This window comes from Paramormyrops kingsleyae, chromosome 7 (genome assembly GCF_048594095.1).
Source record: "Paramormyrops kingsleyae isolate MSU_618 chromosome 7, PKINGS_0.4, whole genome shotgun sequence".
In the NCBI taxonomy this organism is placed as follows: Eukaryota; Metazoa; Chordata; class Actinopteri; order Osteoglossiformes; family Mormyridae; genus Paramormyrops; species Paramormyrops kingsleyae.
In genome coordinates, this window is record NC_132803.1 from 33,436,186 (window position 1) to 33,456,015 (window position 19,830).

The 19,830-nt window shown below is 41.9% G+C and overlaps 1 protein-coding gene across 1 annotated transcript; it reads right to left on the reverse strand.

Annotated features, from left to right (window-relative positions):
* Positions 1-204: 204 nt before the first annotated feature.
* On the reverse strand, positions 205-14,854 carry LOC111861033 (long-chain fatty acid transport protein 6). Its single transcript, XM_072714781.1, has 10 exons — positions 14,116-14,854; positions 11,632-11,841; positions 9,632-9,790; positions 8,846-8,970; positions 7,919-8,113; positions 6,637-6,727; positions 6,343-6,541; positions 2,668-2,765; positions 2,033-2,163; positions 205-1,188 (listed from the first exon to the last, which is right to left on the reverse strand). Exons 1-10 carry the CDS (start codon positions 14,591-14,593, stop codon positions 1,012-1,014), a joined length of 1,863 nt encoding a protein of 620 aa, XP_072570882.1. The 5' UTR covers positions 14,594-14,854; the 3' UTR covers positions 205-1,011.
* Positions 14,855-19,830: the final 4,976 nt, after the last annotated feature.

Consider the following 19,830-nt stretch of genomic DNA (forward strand, 5'->3'; position numbering starts at 1 on the left):
GCTTATTAACCCTTTGGCCTCTGCACACTTCCCAGTTTGACTCATTCCAATGACGACCAGTCAATGAAAAATTGAATTTTTGGGGGACATTTCCCTCATTATGATCTTTTTCTGGTTGGGAAGCTCTGGCACATTACTCCAAACTGAGAAGCTATGAAGGAGACATAATTAAACTTCATCAAAACAGTGGTCAAGAAATTCATAATCGCACAACTTGTACTATCCTTTATTTAGCAAAATACAGATGGAAAATGCGTAACCAAGTTTACAAAATTTAGATGAATTACAACTATTTCAACAGTCATTTAAATACTTGCAAGTAGTGTGAATGGTAACATACTAAAGAGTTAAAATATAAGATTTTTACTTGAGCCTAAAGCAGATGCACATGCAGCCCCAGGAAAAAAAAAAAACTCAGACAAATCATCCAGCAAACGAATTCCAGCTCGGCGTTCGCTGCTAAGCTACGCTGCTAAGCTACACTTCACGCGGAAGATTTGATGGAATGTAGTGAAATGCTTCTCCAGTTGACGCATTTCACATGTGTGTGTATAGTATACATCTTATCTATATGTGAACACGTCTCAACAAAAACCCTTAAAAATCTGCTGGAAGAGACATCAAAGGTCCCCGAATTACATGTGATCTGTCGTCTTTTGCCAAAATGAGATGGACAAACACCGTTCCGTTCATCTGCAGCACAAGTTGAGGCTGTCAGCAACAATATAACTATAAACCATAAAAAAGTGAAAAAAAAACACCTAAAAAGTGCTAGAGCAACTCAAATGCATGCTGGGATAAATCCATTAAAAAAGAAAAACAATCCCTATGAGCTAATTTAATTTTATTCATTCAGTTGCTAAGTTTAAAACCTGTTCCCATCATTATATTTTTGAATTTATATAAGACAATGTCTTATATAATTATTATCAAAATCATTTCTAAGTTGAGACAATTACTCATTTATGAATGGATCCCTGTTTTTTTAGCTATATTCTTTTACAGCTTGTTTTACAGTCTTATTTCTCCACTTATGATGCTGTCATACACAGTCTCGGTGAGAGGAATGTAATCTTTTTTGGACGTGTCCAGGAAATACAGGGGCGTCTGAACAATGGATGGAGAAAACCCCTCTTGGACCAGTTTTGCTTTCTGTTGTTTAAATGTTTCCGTCACATCCAGGGATACCTGAGGAGCATGGGGAAGACAGGGACAACGTTTTAATGTTTCCCATCAAAAAAGTCAGAAAAATATGAACTAACAGTACAGCGCCCCCTGCTAATAGACTTTGGTTCAGCACTAGAGATAAATACTCAATCTCACACACTATGAACATCGACCAAGAACATCAGTCTTTATTTTGAAGATTAAAACACAGCTCAGCCAGGCTTCTATTAGTTCATGCGGGTCAGGACACAGAGCTGAGAACCCTGTTACCATTGACCACACAGACCCCTAACGACTCTGAAACGCCAAGGCAGACATCTGGCCCAAATCACCCCAGTTTTCGTCAAGCTCCTTCCTAAATAGAAGCGCGAATCCTTGGCGAGCGAGAAGCACTGACGTTCCGCTCTCCGTAGAAGGACGCTCCAGCCGGCATTAGCCTAGTCTCCCTCATTTCATCCGCTACAACTGCAATGAGGGTTGCAGATGTCTCCCAGATGTTTGGGGGAGATGAAAAGATGAGTCGAATGTTTGCAATCTGATGGAATATACAGCCATGGTCTAGTAGGGGAGCTGGAATGATGCACCTATTCTATCAGACTGGCACAAAAATAGCACTGTGAAACTCATCTCTGTCTACTGAAAAATAATGCGCTTGGTACAAACAGCATAACCAATCGCTATATTGTTATGTGAATAGATACTATGAATCAGCAGAAAGGGTTCACCAAAGACCACAGTATGGTTTGATGTTTGGTCTCGAGTTATGAAGAGTCAACATTTCTCTAAAAGTATCTTTTTCTTCAGCGGAGAAATAGCCTCGTTTCAGTTTTATGGGATTATGCCGCCCCCCCCATGACACGCTTACCTGAACCCGCAGAAACCGCGGCCAGGCGTATGCAGGCAGCCTTTCCGACAAGTGACTATATAGCTTCTTCCCATCCAGCGATTGGTCGGATTTTAAGACGACCGCCACCATTCCGGCTCTGCCTTCGTACCCTGGGCCCCAGGAAAGAACATCGTAACAAGTTTTGCTTGGCTCAAGCTATACCGCGTAATCCTGCTAGCTATAGCTAACCGGCTACAAGGGAACAGTTTTATTGTGTCTGATTTAGCGTAAAATCGTGTAAGGCAAGTGCTGATCTTCCATGTGAAATGTCGTATAGCCCCTACAGCCATTTTAAATGCTTTCAGGGCCTAGCTGAGAACCTGCCATCTAAGCATTAACCTGTACTAGGTACAGCTAGCCCCCTCGTGAGATACCCCATAGCAAACAGCCTTTAACGTGGCTCGTATCGAAGGAGGGTGAATCTAAAAAGTATGGACGGGCAGATGTTACAGTTACCAGACTACAAAACACAACTTGAGACTGGCAACCAAAACAAGCAATGAAGGAAAGGGAAAAGCACAGATTTTACAATTAACACTTCTGTGGTTTATTCTCTGGCTAAAAAGTTTCTTTAATTTCCACTGAACGATGAAATTCATAATGACTTTTGTCACCTGGAATAGTCACGCCGTACACGTTTGCTTCCTGCAAGAAATCCACATCACCCAGGACCTCCGACACCTCTGTCGTAGCCACGTTCTCTCCCTTCCACCTGAATGTATAGTATAAAAACCATCAGTATATCCATCCATCCATTCATCCGCTTATCTATATAATTTTTCTTCTTAGCAGTTGCTGTTATCCTAAGGGAGACAGAAAGCTAAAGCATTTTTCCATTTAACAGCATCATCTTTTACAGCTATTAAAAAGCTAGTATTTTTGATACATTTATGTCACATTTGTGTACAATAGGAGATCCCTCAAATCGAATCTGACAGTCTCTGGGATTAGCATTAAATAAAACAGTATATTTTTTGTATCATATTTCATTTCCCGAATGAGGTAATGACTTTTGAAAATCCTCTCTCCATTTTGTACTTGAATAGCTTGTGTGGTCCAGTCACGAATGGGTTTTTCAAAGCTTCGTTGGAACGGAGAATGTACATCACCGAGACCGCTGAGGGAGGCCGGTTTTCCCATTCCCGACTGTGTTTCTCAGAACAGGTCGCAAACTGAACACTAGATGGCGCTACTGGTTTGCATATGAAACAAGAGACTGCGCAAGGAACTGAAATAAACTCTGTTAAGTATAATCACATTGACAGCAGGCAGGTAGGTCATTCCCCGCCCGCTTCTTAAATACAGCAAATTTTTGTGGGTGTTGGGTGGGTATTAAGGATACAGGACTCATATGTCCGAACATTTTGGATGTCACGAGATAGTTACATGTGTGTTCAAAGATCAACCCTTGGTTTTGGAGCTGGATTGTGCAAACGGATAATGTGCCAATCATGGAGTTATTCAGCAGCACATGAGCTGCTCAGACGAGCATAAAAAGCAAACGCCTGGTCGTCAGGGAAACACTGAACCCTCAGAGTCCACTGGGTTTACTGATGAAGGAACTGGAACTGCGAACGAAGGGATGTAGGCAGGGAAGGTTCTAAGGTTTGAGGAGATCTGAGGCTTAGCCCAGAACCCTGCCGATGAGTCAGAATTCAAGATTAAAAAAGGATAAGATTTTGTCTGTCTTTTCTGTTCAAAATACATTAGTTCTGTCTCCACTGCGGCTGTGAATCTATACAAAAAAAAAACACATTATAGATTAAACATATAACAAACAAAACATGACTGAAAAAAACATTCACGGCTTAAGACTCATGAGCCCAAACCTGGTGCTGCCATTGTATGCATGTCCCTGTGCAGAAGGAAACGGCACGTCACCAAAGGCCGTGACACTCATAATCAGCTGATAGCATTAGATTTCATATTCATTTTCATTCATGATGAATATGGGGCAGTGTGTGACTAGGATGCTGTACCCATAACCGGCAGGTTACTGGTTCAAATCCCAGCATTGAAAGAGTGCTTTCAGTATATTTCCACTGTTTGACCCAGTTATTTCTACAGGAAAGGGTGCTGCTTTGGATAAAAGCATCGGATAAATAAATAAAAATGCAAAGCAATACATTAACCCCTTCACATGAGCAAGGGTTAGGGGTGGAAGATCCCCGCGAACGTGACACTTCAGGAATCATACTTGGCCCCCCAATCTCAAACCATAACAGTCTGCTAGCAATAACATAAGTCTATTTGTTCCCAATTTCTAAACAAACAGTACTGTACTGTACACTTTGCATGTTAAATTGCATTCTCATTTCCTATATAGACCTTTTTGTATAATATACAAACATCTAAGCTATGCCCTTGTATGTACAAAGTTACTACTGTATGCACTGGGAGCACTTCGTTTTGGATCCATTATTAAAAATGCTAAATTAACGGCACTGAAAAGTTTGAGTTACTGTGAGATTCCACAGTGACAAAGGCAGCTAACGCATGAGTGCGGCTAACTGACGAGACAAAAATGCGCGGTTTGCTCAAGCCAAACCATTTCATATTAAAGATATAGGCCTAGTATACACTTACACTAACAAATATGTATCACTAATATATTGTACATGTATCATGTGATTTTATGTGATCCAAATCATTTTCAGTATTGTTTTTGGCTTAAGCGTCGTCTGCGAGTTTCTGCGGCCTTTCAATAAGCGCCAAACGTATTCCCGTTTAATTGTCCACAGCCAACTTGCAAATAACCAAAACCACAATACAGAGTTTGCGAATGTGAAGGGGTTACTGCCCTGCCTTCCTTCTAGGTCTTTTGAATCGTTATTTTTGTATTTTAAGACTCACTGTAATTTAAACCCTTAAAAGAGAAGCAATCTCAAGGGAACACATACGTCTTATTTCAGTATTGTCTGGCAGGGACTTGGGAGCGAGCGAAAACATGGACTGACTGGGGCTCCCCGAGCACTGGACTGAGAAACACTGCTGCATTTCATCAGATTCTATCCAGAAACACCTCAAGAGCCACCTGTTCCCTTAATGTTCTTAATACTTCACTTTCTGCTGATTTGAATAGCTGTCTTCTTAGATTCTTGTTTTGTTTCTATGTCGTCGTGTAGCTCCTACTCCAATACTGCTTACACTTGTGCCTGGACGTTCACTAGACGCTCAGCCTAGTTGCACTTACTGTATATCTAGTCGGCTCCTTGATGGCACATGTTTGTGCTATTCACCTCACTTGCACGGTGCTTTGGACTTAAGCGTGTACTAAACAAAAATAAATTTAAGTGTAAAGTGTATTTCTTCCTGTGTTTAACTCGATGTTACAAATACCTGGTGGGAAAATATGGCGAGTTGAGCCGTGCGTCTTGCAAGGGCCACAGTGAGGTGCTACAAAGCAGTAATGAAGTACTTACTGCCTGCACACTGTCTGTATTATGACCCTGGCCACTGTCAGACATCTCCCTGGGCACAAGCGTTTGACCTGCTGGCACGCCCTCAATGGAAAGCCCCATTGGCTACGCTCCCCTCCGTGGCAACGGCTTTCAGTGGCGCTCGGCCTTTCCCGCTCGGCCCTCGCATACATGTGTCCGGCTCCGCCGTGAGCACATTAGCTCGCCATTGAAGCGCTTGCATTGTCACTGACAGGCCGTCACCGGAGCAGGTCCCGCGTCACCCGGGCTGCTGTGAATGGGAAATGGCCTCCTTTCTTCCCGCGGAGGCTTTCACAAATACCCTCCCCCCTCGCCCCCCCGTCTGAATGGGTCTCAGCTTCTGCTCCAACAAAAAGGTGGTTCACACACTGTGGTGGGGATAAGGGACCGGTGTTCCCCTCCAGACTTTACTGGACCTCGCCAGCAGCTGCAAGCACGCTGATTGGAAGACCAGAAGCAAGGAGCATGAAAATGAACCATCGCAGAAATATATTCCCACTGCAGAATTGGTCTGTAAGCAGCGCATGGAGATAAAGAACATTCATGGAAGCCTTTCCCCTAAAAACTCAATAAATATCAGCCAAGTAGAGGAGACTGGGGACAATTTGAATCAAATCTGGCACATATTTACTCATTAATCTGTGTGCTTTTGGTGTCCTGTGTTTCATAAGCATCAGAGTTGTTGCTAGGGGCCTTAAGCAAGTGGAAGTGGAGACACTTATAACTGGGGATAGTTGCTGAAGTCTATTATACGTCTGTTCAACAACTGACCCTGTTCAACAACTGTCTCCCCAATCCTATACACTTTTCTTTCACAAAAGTTGAAAAAACAAAGCTTGACTGTGGTACCTGAAGGTGTCTCCTATCCGATCCTGGAAATACACAAAATCCCAATGGTCCTGGACCATGAGATCCCCAGTGTTGAAGTAGAGGTCGCCCTCCTGGAAGACATGCCGGAGTTGCTTCTTCTCTGACTGCGTCTGGTTCCCCGCGTAGCCCAGGAAGGGGTTGGTGGCCGACAAGGGGGCGACCAAAATGCCGGTCTCTCCTTCAGAACCCAACAGAACACCGTTTTGGCGGGACACGGACAGAATCAAAAATGGCAGACATTGAGAAAATGGATTTCAGTGTCATAGACCTAACCTTTATTAGCTCTCACGCAGCGCCCCACGTCCGTTCGGATCGGTTCGTATGTCAAAGGGTCATATTTCAGGATCTCAAAGGGCAAATTCCTCTGTAAAATAAATGTCAGAAAGTCCAAGTCAATTTCAGTGTATATTGCACAACACAAAATGAAATAAGATAGTAGGCTCTTTAGTGCTATGTGACACAATAATAAGACATTAAAGACAAGAACAAATAACACCTGTTTAAAAATTGTGCGATCAGAGTTCAAAGTAAGGTGCAGGAGACATTGATGCTCATGGAAGTTTTACTTGTGCAAAAATGCTCTGAGGACATAACGACAGATGATTGGTTGAGAGAGCTAACCAATTGGACTGTGGAGGAAGTAGGTCCAAGCAACTAGAGCAGGGGTGTAAAACTGCAGTCCTGGGGGGCCGGAGCCCTGTGTAACTTAGTTCTTTCCCTGTTCCACCACAAATGATTCAGCTCAACAGCTATGTGGTAATTAGCACAAGAAGTTGAATCAGGTGTGTTAAACGAGGGGAAACCCAAAAATGTGCAGGGCTCCGGCCCTCCAGGACTGGAACATAAGAACATAAGAACATAAGAACATAAGAACTATACAAACGAGAGGAGGCCATTTGGCCCATCGAGCTCGCTTGGGGAGAACTTAACTAATAGCTCAGAGTTGTTAAAATCTTATCTAGCTCTGATTTAAAGGAACCCAAGGATTCAGCTTGCACTACGTTATCAGGAAGACTATTCCATACTCTGACTACACGCTGTGTAAAGAAGTGCTTCCTTAAATCCAGTTTGAAATGTTCTCCCGCTAATTTCCACCTATGGCCACGAGTTCTTGTATTTGAACTAATGCTGAAGTAACTATTCGGTTGTACAGCATCCAAACCTGACACCTGTGAACTAGAGGATTCTTTGGTCCTGCCTCCTCTAGTTGCTTGGACCCACCTCCTCTACAATCTGATTGGTTATTTCTCTGAACCAATCATTTTTCATTCTGCCCTCAGAACATTTTTTGTCTAAGTAAAACTCCCATGAACAACATTGTTGCTCGATTTCCTCTTGATCACTGGCATGTCTCATTAACCCTCTTGTGACATATATGTTTAATGGGATGACATCAAAAGCAAATAAAACAAGGGTTAACTGCTGATACCCTTTACTGGCAGTAGTGGCATATTTGATCAGCTGAAAAGGGTTCAAATCTAGCATTTCCAAACTGGTTATACGAAATGATGCTATTTAGATGTTAAAACGCATCAATGTTGTGGTAAGATCTGACCTTGTTGAAGTATCCAGCGCGGCCGATGGGCCCGACCTCCCGGGTGTAGTTCACAAAGCCGATGCTGGTCTCGGTCAAGCCATACGATTCGTAAATGCGAATCTTCCCGAAACGCCTGGCAAACTCCCTCCACACATCCGGCCGCAGTCCGCTCCCGATTGCGAGTCGCACGCTGTGAGCTGTCTCCTCGACACCCTACCAACAGGCCCACCCCCCGGATCCATGATTCACTGCAACTGTGAGACAGCATGACTTGCCCCCCCCCCACCCCGCCCAAGATTGACGTGATGATTCACACTAAAATCCAGTGAGACTAAGCAGTGAAAGAGGCTTCGCCTTTCTGCCGCAGTAGTGTTCACTGCCATTCACCAGCAGTCACTACACTGAAAATTAAACAAATGCATTCATTATCTAGGGGATGCTAACGCAGCATGTTTTGCTGACCAGCTAACTAGCCACAATCCTCTGACTTGACTCACTAGCTATTTATTTTATTTTTTAAACGTCTTGGGGGGGGGGGGGGGGGGGTTCTCGAAATTACTTTTTGAGTGGGACCCCAGAAACAACAAACCAACAAACTCACCCTTGCCTTTATTTATAATTAACTGTAACTGTAATAGTTATATTATACCAAACCACATGGTGGCGCTGCAACAAGTGGCCTTTATAAGACTAAAGCACAAGGGCACCATGTGGAAACCATCTGTAATCCCGCCATATTAAATTAATTGCGAGATTAAATAAACTACTCGATTTGCCAGGCTTTTCCAAAGCTGCCTCTTGCATGAGTGGCCGCCATTATCCACTCTGAAAAAGGGCCATTAATGGCCCCTTAGAAGGTCTCACTGTTTATTTTTAACTGACAGCTCTTAATGACAGGGGGGCGGGCAGCTTCACGCGTGGCGCCAACGTGAGGAGCCGACTTACCTTGGGCTGGGTAACGAGATAGCGACACAGCTCCCCGATGTACTGAAACACAGTCACATGGTACTGCTGACAGTCCTTCCAAAACTGGCTTGCAGAGAACTTCTTTTTCAAAACACATGCGGCTCCTGAGGCAAAAACAAGGTTCTGGAATGAAATGGGCCAAATGCTGTTTGCCTGGGCAATTGGTACAAAGACTAGATTTATTGGTGTTTGAAAACTGCTGGCAGTTGATGCACAGTATATGTGAGTCATGGGCATCCCTTTTGTTTTTGGTGGTGTGTGGCTCGTGAGTTACGACCCTGTGCCTGTGATCAGAAGGTTGCCGTTTCAAATCCCATTCTCAGCAGAGGGATTTCACACTGGGTAGGCCCGACCATGGGGGAGAGAAAGGGGCTTGTGAGCGTGGATAATGGTAACTTTGGTCCGGAGAAGGAAGGTGCCCCATTTGGTAGAACTTTTCATGGGTCCATCCATGTTGTCGTGCCACGCAGCTGTTGGGCCCGTCAGCAAGGCCCTTAACCCCAACTGCTCCAGACGCTGGCAGAACCTGCTTTCTCAATTCTATGTTACTTTGGATAAAGGTGTCTGTTAATTAAGTAAACGTAAATCCCTCTCCTACTGTAGGTATGCTGTAGTTATAGGCTCTAGATCACCTGTATCATTACCAGGGACCCTAATTTGGATGGCTGTCAGGTGGAAGGACGTCTTAACCAGATCAAACAAAAACAACACGAGCGGTGGGACGTGAGCTACTCGCATGACCGCCATCTGTCTTCAGCCCCCTACCCAGCTCAATGCAGCCGCCGATTCCCAGCAGGGAGGCCGACATGTGGTACAGTGGGAGAGCGATGTACACATTGTCACTGGCGATGGCCCCGCATATCTTCAGAAAGCACTGGCACATGACGGCTTTGAGGTGCCCGACACGGACCGCCTTGGGCAGGCCTGAAAGACAGCACAGGTATTTCAGGGTAAACAAAAGCCATCAGCATTTCTGTCCACGGTGTTAATTAGAGTTGTAAAATTCCCCAGCTCAACTTCCCATGGAATGGAAAGTTTCCGAAAAGTTTCCAGAAATGTTCCACCCCTTCGCAACCCTACTGTTCATACGCTGTGGAGATACATGACACTCCAGTTATTGCAGTGCTTTTGATTTCCACCAATCGCTGTATGTTCTGTACAACACATCTAACAACATTTGTTCATTTATGGAACGTACTATGTACTAATGTTCTGTGTGTAAAACCTACAAAAACATTATAAGACTTTATGCATATCTGAATAGCAAGAAAGTATATCATGGCACATAAAATGTAGTTTAGCTCCTGCTAACCTTTTCATTAAATAAAGCGTATTCTATACGTCCATGTTGTCAGACTCCTTACGTGCATTGGCGGTTGACCGCTGAAGGGAGTGCATAGTAAAAAACATGGTAACACTTTATTTGAAGGGGCACAAATAATGTAGCACTATGATTACTTATGTATTAATTTACCTCAAACTAAGTCCTAGTTGCAGACGGATCTCACGTTCTTTCCTCGTAAACGAATCGTGACACGTTTTCTCAAGCAATTACTATATTTGTTTCTGTCTCTGTTAATTCTGTGAGCCTTCGCGAACTACTGAATTAACTAACAAAAGAACTACTGAAGGAACCACTAAGGAATAGCACAAGTGAAAAAACGATCACATGTTCGTCCATCATTAACGAATTGTGACACATCTTTTATCTCAAGCAGTTACTATATTTGTTACTATATCTGTTAATTATGTAAACCTTTGTCACCAACTGAAGGAACTGGTGAAGGAACTACTAAGTAACTACTGAAGGGGCAAGTAATGAATAACACAAGTGAAATACTGTGCTCATATTTGTTCATCATTAATGAATCACGACACATCTTTTATCTGAAGTAGCTACTATTTTTGTTTGTGATTTGTTCATCAGTTTTAACTGAGTTACTTTAAGTATTTGAGTCAAGGAAAGTGTTACCAAAAAAACACACAGGAGTGAAGTGAAGAAAATGAAGTCAGACCATCCTCCAGTACAGGTTAGACATTGCTTATTCCAGCCAGTTTGGACGAAGGACATCGAGTTTATGAAGTGGATATGTATGGATAAAGACATCGGTGAAAATGCATTCTGCTTATGATGCAAATAATCACTTCCAATTGTATCCCCTAGCAATGATGCACACAGCCACACCAGCAGCATGAAGCATAATGCAATTGCAAAGGCAAGAACACGGCAGTCAGGAATAGCTAGTTCTCTTGCTTGTGAATGCCCTACGGACAGTGACAGTTTGAATCACAAGGTAACAAACAGAGAACTCGAATTAATAACTGTGAAGACAATCATTAAAGATAACAAAAGCTTCCATTGCAAATGTGAATATGTATGATCATAGCAACCAAGGAAGCAGTTCTGCACTGTAGGGGGAGTATTTTAAACATTTTAAAGGTGATAACAGAGTGTCAGCAAATTTAATATGGCAAATTTAACATTGCCAGCTCTGGTCATAGTTATAACCCCCTAACCCTGGATTTCAGTCTGTTTCATTGTACTGAATGTTTAATGACAACAAAGTTTCATTCATTCATTCATTCATTCATTCTAAATCCATCTTATGGGCAAAAAAGGTATAAGATGACTTTTGCAAGTGCAAATATTTTACCGGCCAGAAAACCCCAAACAATTTTAAAGCCACAGTTTTGACTGAAAGGTCCCTTGCAGCAGATCACAGCGCCTACCTAAAACCCACCCAGAAAAAGCATAAACTGTATACCTGTAGTTCCTGAGGTAAAGATGAACAGGAAGTTGGACATGATGTCAGCGGGAGGAAACCCCCTTACGGGAAGTGGCTCGCCTGAAGCGCATTCCAGCTTGTCCAGTAAAGTGTTCACGCCCGGGCAAGGCGAGCTGGCGTCTGCAACCCACAAGTCAACCCCACTGCTCTGTAAAGAGGGCAGCAATTCCTCCAGGGACATGACCAAGTCTGGGGGGAAGATAGAACACAGCACATAATAATTTATTGTTGAACTTTTTTAAAAACATTAGCGTACGCAGCCGCAACGAGATTTTCAGAAAGCAATTTCCTCTTTGCGCCATGAACAGTCAGCTAAGTCAAAACCAGACAGACAGGTGAGAGAAAAAAAAGCCTGTTTCAACATGACCTGATTCAATGTGACGGATTCTCCAAACTCAGTATTCTTCCTACATGCCTGAAAGGGGCAGACAGCCTGTGTACAATGGCTGTTTCCTGCTCCTGTCCCAACGGGACTGAGATAGACAAGGTCAAAGCTACAGAATTTCCCCAAGCTTGCTTCATGAATACAGCCGGGAAGGATAAGCAGTCCAGGGTTGACTCAGTTTTATTATGAGTCTGTATTGCACCCTTGTTATTCCCTAATTATTTAATCTTAATAATTCTAATAGACAAATTGCCTGCAATGCTGCTTTTCAATTTAAAGGCACAAAATCAGCCCTAAGGCTGTCAGGGTACTGCTTCACTAATTCATCATTTAGATATTTCCATGCTAATGATTTTGGCAGACTGAATCTCCCAGGATGCTCTGCTCACTGACTCAAAAGGTCTTAGGCACGCCTTCCTCTCTGGGTTGCTTCAATAATTATTACCGTCTCCCTCGCTTTCTAGAATAAAATATGAGTTAAACTTCGCAAGACTTATGTAACATCAGTTAAAACATTTCCAATTTTTTGCGTTTTATCCTTGCATATTTTTTCTTATATCTTTGAATCTATCTACATTGTTACATTCAAGGTAATAATCTACGGATAGATATGCAAATAATTTTTAAGCTCCTTTGTCTCAGGCTCTCATGGTAATCGTGTTTATTACTCTATTACTGCTGCATTTCTGAATTGAGTTTTTACACTTCACAGCTACATGGTGCTTTTATAAATAATTCAGTAACGGAAGAAGCCACATTTCATTTCTGCAAAAGGTTCCCCCTGGTGGCCACTGAATACATTTATTAAAAAAAAAAAAACCCTGACTACTGCAAAATGAACTGGTTTACCTTTATTTTTTCTGTCCTTGCTTTCAGCAATTTGTGGTTTTAATCTTAACATATTTTTAATGAATACATTCAGAAAGAAAATGCTTATAGACATTTATGATTAAAGCCATTTAGAGCACAGCAGGATTAGTGCAGTGTGAACTATACACACCCAGCATTTTTCAGCAGGCCATACAAAATGCAGTACGGTTATTTACCAATGCACAAAATCCTGCTTTAATGTCGTTGGCCAGAATCCCAAAGTAAACTTGCCATGGGAAATGGAAGCTTATCCAGGACTGAGTTAAGTTTACGAATCATGATACTGAAAATAATGCACCCAGGCTTGTGCCAGCAAGTATTATCCCCAGCCAAGAGAAACACCATGATGAAACAGCAGCCACAAACCACCTGAAGCCACAACCCATCCCACAATGCACCGTGAGCTCCCAGATATGATATTTTATAGCATGCATGCACTACACAATAGAGAATGGTACAGTGATAGACTCAATGGATCCTTTGTAACCCCTTTAGCACCGAGGCCCCTTTAACTGATACATTTCCTTAATGGCATATAGTCATTTTGTCATGCACATGGAATACTGCACATTAAGTGACAGATTCAGACCCACAATCAGATGTGCATTGTGCAGACACTGCAGGTAATAATCTTCAATACAGCTAAATGTAAGACTTCAAGACTTTTTATTGTCATTGTACAGTTGCCTGGACAACGAAATTAGCTGGTATGGTCATTAAATTCTATAGAATTCTGTATAATCATGTTATTTTGTTTCAATGGATATTTTATAAGAATTCATACTTTGTTTTTTGCAAGTTATTTTTATGCTGTCAGCTCTGATATAGATACATTATAATGACTAATTTTGTCTACTACTTAGCAGTTAGCCTATTATTTAAAAAAGAAGCAGCCCTAGTTTCGAGAGAACAGTCAATAACACTCCGCCCGTAAACTTTCCAGAGTACTTATCACATTTTTAAAATTGTCTTACGCCATCACGCATGTTCATACACATGTCAAAGTAATATCACGCGGTTCTAAATTTAAAGACCCGCGCGCGCGTGCGCACCACAGACACCCCCGCATGTAGGCAGAGAGCTGCACGTAGCACGCCTCTGCTGTAGCTCCGCTGATCCGCTCCAGCGCACGACAATGCAAGAACAACGTTGCGACAAGGACACTTAACGCCAGCGTGAAGAACAACATACATGCTCTTCTCCAATACCTCTGCCTACGATGAGAGTTTTTGCACCGCAGCTCTGGAAGCAATGAAGAATGGACTTGGATTTGATGTTAAAGTTCAAAAATGCGACCTCGCAGCCCAGCTTGGAAAGTCCGAACCAAACGCAGATGAAATCGGGCTCATTGTTCATCAGGAGCGCGACGATGTCTCCTTTTTTCAAACCACTATATTCCCTGAATACCTGTGCCACTTTGTTGCTTCTTATGTCTACCTCCCGATATGTTAAAACCTGACCCTCATAAAGGATGAAGGGTTTATCGGGGATTTTCCTCGCCTGGTGAACAAAGCAGTCGATGAAAGTGACAACACCATTCTTCATCCTTAACCTCATCAGTCCTCCAACTTGCCGAACTTTTAGGTAATAAATCAAATCATCCCAAAAGAAGGGGTAAAACATCCTCTGGAAGACCAGGGCGGCCGCAAATCCGGCGAGCGCCGTCGCCAGCACCACTGATATCATCGTCCAGCCTAATGGCACGAAAAGTTGTCTGCGAAGAAAGAATTCTTAAGTTAAAGCTGAAAGATCTTTGCCCCAACTTTTAAACGCCTGTACATGTACCGCGCATGCCCAGGAGGGAGAGCTCCACGACCGCAGCCGCACATATGCATTCAATGAACAGTCCGCAAAACGGGCATTCCCAGGACTCCGTGTTCCCTGTTAAAAAATCCAGGGCTAAAAATGTCTGCTTTCCTAAATCACACACGAGGGTAATATCAATATTGCCGTGAACCCAAATGCAACTTTCTCTTATGGAATTTCCAGGTCATGATTTTCATTGTAGGCTTTGGTTTTTCCACATTTCAACGGCAAACCGAGTAATAAAATCCGCACAACAGTAGTTTTTTGTAGGCTTCAATTTCAAGTAAGTTCCTATTATTTCCAGGAAAACCTGGACCATGGAAGTAGGAATGGATTCTGCATGTAGCATATTGATTTAATTTGCCTCTTCGTAATTTATATGCAGTTGTCCTTGACCATTACGGAGTTAATGATGCAGGAAGACTAGAATGTAGGACATCGAATTAATTATAATTAAAACAAAATTGCTTAGGGGGCACCTTATAATTAATTAATGCTATAAATTTAATCTTATCAAAATTTAGTTGACTTAAATATCCTCGGAAATACATGGCGAGATTGACAATTAAAAGAGGGAAAAAAATAGCAAAAGGCTCTAACCTTTACATCCAGAATTCATAAGTCATTCATTAACATTCAGAAATATTTATTTTTGCAACAATAGTTTTTTTAGGAAACACGAATTTGATAACTAACGCAAAATTTTACATTTAAGGAATAAGGTACGTGCTACGTGGAGGATATTTCTGTTATTGAAGCTGAGAAAAGGTTAGTAAAGCGCTCATTTTCTTCTTTATATTTAAGTCTGACACCTCTTGGCCGCAAGGGACCACTATACCGCTTGTAATTGCGCATAATACTTAGGTGCAGTGTATTTCTGTCGCGTTGAGCATATTATCTCACAAAATTTACGCCACAGCTGTTCATCGTTGAAAAAGCGTTTTGTGGCCACCTAAAACATGAATACCGGTTTTATTCCCCGTGGCAGATAGAACAAAACATAGAAAATGTGTGGGAAATTATCGTGTTTACTTCGAATGATGGCCAAAATATTAAAGCCAAAATATTTGCTTTAGTGAAGTGTGAGTAGGCCTCAATTTGGTGTAAATTTGGCTTTACTGAAGAATGGTTTTGTGTTTTTTTGTAATCTTAATTATGTCACTCTCTGGCTCTTGATGTGTTGATATGCATAAACACAAAGAACCCATTAATATATTAATATAGTCATATATTTAATATGATGGTGAGATGATGTTTGGAGATGTTTGCATGTCTCCTCCATGTTACACAGTCCTGCAGTCCCATGGGACTGTGTATCACGGAGCTTTCTGGGGCCATATTCAAAAAGTAAGAAGATTGAAGAAGAAGAGTAAGAAGATTGTAGCTAGCTTGCTGGCTAGCAGAACACGCTGCTTCAGTATAATCTAAATAAGGCATGTAATTTAATATTTAGTGTAGTGACTATTTGTAGCCAATAGGGGGGGCCCAAACTCTGGGGGCCCCACACAAAGGAGTGGTGGTAAATACTGCTGCTGGGGAGAGGCTCCAGGCTTCATGCAAACGTACAGAAGAAGTAGATGGAGGTTTGTGACCCACATTGTCATTTGAGGAAATTTGCAGCATGTTAAGGTTCAATAAATACATGGTGCATTTGGGAATCAAAACCACACCCTCCTGGTGTCCCTGTCTGCCTCCAAGCTCTCAGCATCCCATTCAAATCTAACGTGTGGGAGAAAGTGCATGGAATCTTGTGTCTTCTCACTGCTTCACTCAACATCTTCATCCTCTCTTACATTTAAATAAGAGGCCTGAGATGTATGAGATCCTTATAAAGGTTTGGGCCCATTTACCAAAAAAATATGGCGTCAGTGAAATGGACCAAGAATAAACAGCGTTTCCTTTCCAAGTAAAATATCACTGCCTGCATAGACTATTGAGCTAGTTTCACCTAGTGGCTGTGCTATAGCACAAGGGAAATGTTGTGGCGGTCCAAACAACCAAGGTCTTCAAGTGGAGAAAAAATTAAGCTGTAGATGGAGGATAAAGGAATCCATGCAGAAATGTCCCACGTAAGACATTTGATTGGCTGTAGAAATAGTGTACTGTCTGGGAACTAAGCACATACTAGTAATTCACACTTCTGTTTTCAATTAATTTATTCTAGAAATATCCAACACGTTCTCTAATAGAAACACACTGATGTGAGTTAAAGGACAATTATTAAAATGCAATGTTAACACCATATCAAAGGTAAAATCTAATACAAATATTAAGGAAAATTAAGTATTATGTGGAAAGTCAAACATTCTTCTGACTAGCAAAATTACCTGAATTGACATCTGAGTCATTATTCTTAACTGCTCCCAAACCATATCCCCGGAAAATCATTTAATTTTTATGATCTTTTAATGGTTGCCACATCCTGAAAACATCGCTATGCTGATCTGACTGACCCTGCTCTGCTGCTGAAGAGCCTATCTATTCCTCAACACCTGCAGAATGTTCCAGACAGATTTTCCTGGCTGGTCTCCCTTGATATGCCTTAGATTATCTCCATGGATATTTTCCCTTTCTATTCCATCTTCCTCATCTTCTTTATCTCCTGCTTGCAGTAGTTTCAAATAACTATAGTATACCATGCTGTTATTTTCGCTACAACAGGTTCATAGCCTGCAAAATTTACAATAATCCACATGACCCATCTTTGAAGCGGGAGATTGTATAAAAGCAATAAATCATGCCTGATTTGTTCTGCACGTACTGCAGTAGGCCACATCTAGAAACTTAATTTAGTTTCAGTTTTAATACAAATATGGGTCTTGAATCACTATGCTACTCTCTACAGCCTAATTACATCTACATTAATCTGCCAGTCACAGTGCTGTGCATTTCAAATATTATATCTGAGGCTTCTTCTGTATGCACATGAATTCACCCATATCCATCTGGAACTGTGCCAATCTACTCTGAGACTGCACCCCCTTCAATGGTAGGAGATCCAGAGATTCCTTGTCGACATGGACGGCACAGACATCAATCAGTATGACATCTCCATGGGGATGTCAGTTACAGAGTCAAACCTGAATGCTTGCCCTAAACTCATAAACTCAAAATGGCTTGGGGATTTGCCAGTCATTGGAGAGGGGCTATTAAATACACCTTCAATTGTTACGCAATGGCCAAAACACATAGATTTGGTTAATCAATCAAGCAACAGGCAGATTGAATTGGTGTTGACTATACTCTACCCAGTTAGACATCTTAACAAATAGCAGTACAGAAACATATGCTAACTTTCAGAAAATTTCAATTATGACACTGTACAGCTCACAGGAGCTGTCACATCTGATTACTGAGTTGCCACAGTCTTGAAATCACTCCACAGACCTGCTGTCTACAGCTATTTGTAGAGGACAAAGAAATACATGGACCTCCATTTTTATTGTAAATGATTTTTTTGTTGACCTTCACAAGGTGGTGATTATAAAACAATCCCCAAGAACTTGAAATGAGGACATTCTACCGCATTGTCAGTTTAAAGGCGTTTAAGGCCAGTGACTTGTATATATCCTCCTGAGAACCCACCCATTCATTTATGTCCATTTTGTTTTTGCATCTATCTTTTCACTGATGTAAGGAAACGTATTTATTCCTGTTGTACACTAAAGAGGACATGCTGTGAAATTAAAAATAAAAAAAAATTTGAAAAAAATCTAAATTGTAAGATGTCTTATTTCCTTCAAAGACAAATAACCTAAAACTGAAGGACAGTTTTTTTCCTTGGGTCTCAGGAGGATATTTAACTTCTTTACTTTATAAACACGCGCTGTTTCGTTTGGTTAGGAAAACCATCACGAAAAATTGTTACTTTCAAGATGCAACATGTTCATAACAAATATTTAGCAACACAATTCTTGAAAGAACACTTCAGGTGGAAAAAAAAAGCAGAAGAGCGCTTTAGGCAAAAAACAACTGATGCCAGGATGAGAACTACAAGCAAATATTCAGTTTGCTCAGTGTAGTAATAGTTACCTTTATTTTATAGTGTCCTATTTGTGATTTTGATACTAAATAACAAAGACCTAGGGTACTTTCTTGCTCTGTTCGTGTCCTTGTTAACCAGCAGGGGTCACTGGCCATCCCATTCCCTCTGTGTTTAGATCCTTTCACCATCCCTAGTGTGTTCCCTTACTGAGAACCATACCATCTTGAGTTTGAGGCTGAGTAGAGGCAAGCTTTAGACTTGTTGGGCAATTTAAGTTTTAAATTGTTAGTTCTGTGTTCACATTATTTTTGTTGCTTCTTATTTGTGCCTGTTAGTTTTCACTGATGTCTTACATTCACTGTTCCTAGTTTTGTAGTAATGTTCTGTAATCCCAGTTCCTACTATCTCCTAGTGCATTGCTTTCTTAGTGTTTGAGTCTGTAGTATTGGTGATTATGACCCTCACCTGTGTCTCCAGTGTTTGGTTAATTGTCAATGGCCTGCACCTCTTTCTTGTCTAGCCTTCATTAGCTGTGTCTGGGACTGCATGCTTCAAAGGAAGAGGTCTAGGAAGGCATAACCTTTGTAGGCTGCGTTCTTCGATAGTCAAAAAGAAAGCATTGTCAAATGGGACGGTCTGGCCATCACCAGCTCTTCCTGCCCATCCCCAGGAGTGACGAAGCGCCCCTCTTATAGTCTAGCCGGGATACACACACTTGACCTCTGTGCAATGAATCTTGGGATATGTTGGGCAGCGAAGGATCCATCGGGTGGATACCTTGGACTTGATAGATGGAGGACGCATTTCTAGACCGCATTTGAAGGAGCCTTCAAAATGGGACAACCATGTCCCACTGCCATGATGCGTTCAGTCTTCAAATGCAGCCTTAGAAAGATGCCACCTCTGAATTCGGACTCAGCCTATATCTGCCTGCCCTTGCTCTGTTCCTCATTGGTTCATTGTGCATATGTGCTGCATTGCCTTTGTTCCTGCATGTTCCCCTCAATGTGTTTCAGGGGTGTGGTCCTGGTCAAGACAATCTCCTGAACTCCAAACTGAATGTCAGAATGGAAAAGAAAGGTGATTTAAGCAATTTTGAGCATGGCATGGTTGTTGGTGCCAGACGGGCCGG

What these genes read in the sequence shown, in the direction of transcription:
- LOC111861033 (XM_072714781.1), bottom strand. Translation starts at nt 14,593, where the DNA reads ATGATATCAGTGGTGCTGGCGACGGCGCTCGCCGGATTTGCGGCCGCC. An exon ending in AACTCTCATCGTAGGCAGAG is followed by an intron (nt 11,842 to 14,115) that starts GTATTGGAGAAG and finishes TCTTCCCCCCAG; the next exon opens with ACTTGGTCATGTCCCTGGAG. An exon ending in CGGATAGGAGACACCTTCAG is followed by an intron (nt 2,766 to 6,342) that starts GTACCACAGTCA and finishes CTATACATTCAG; the next exon opens with GTGGAAGGGAGAGAACGTGG.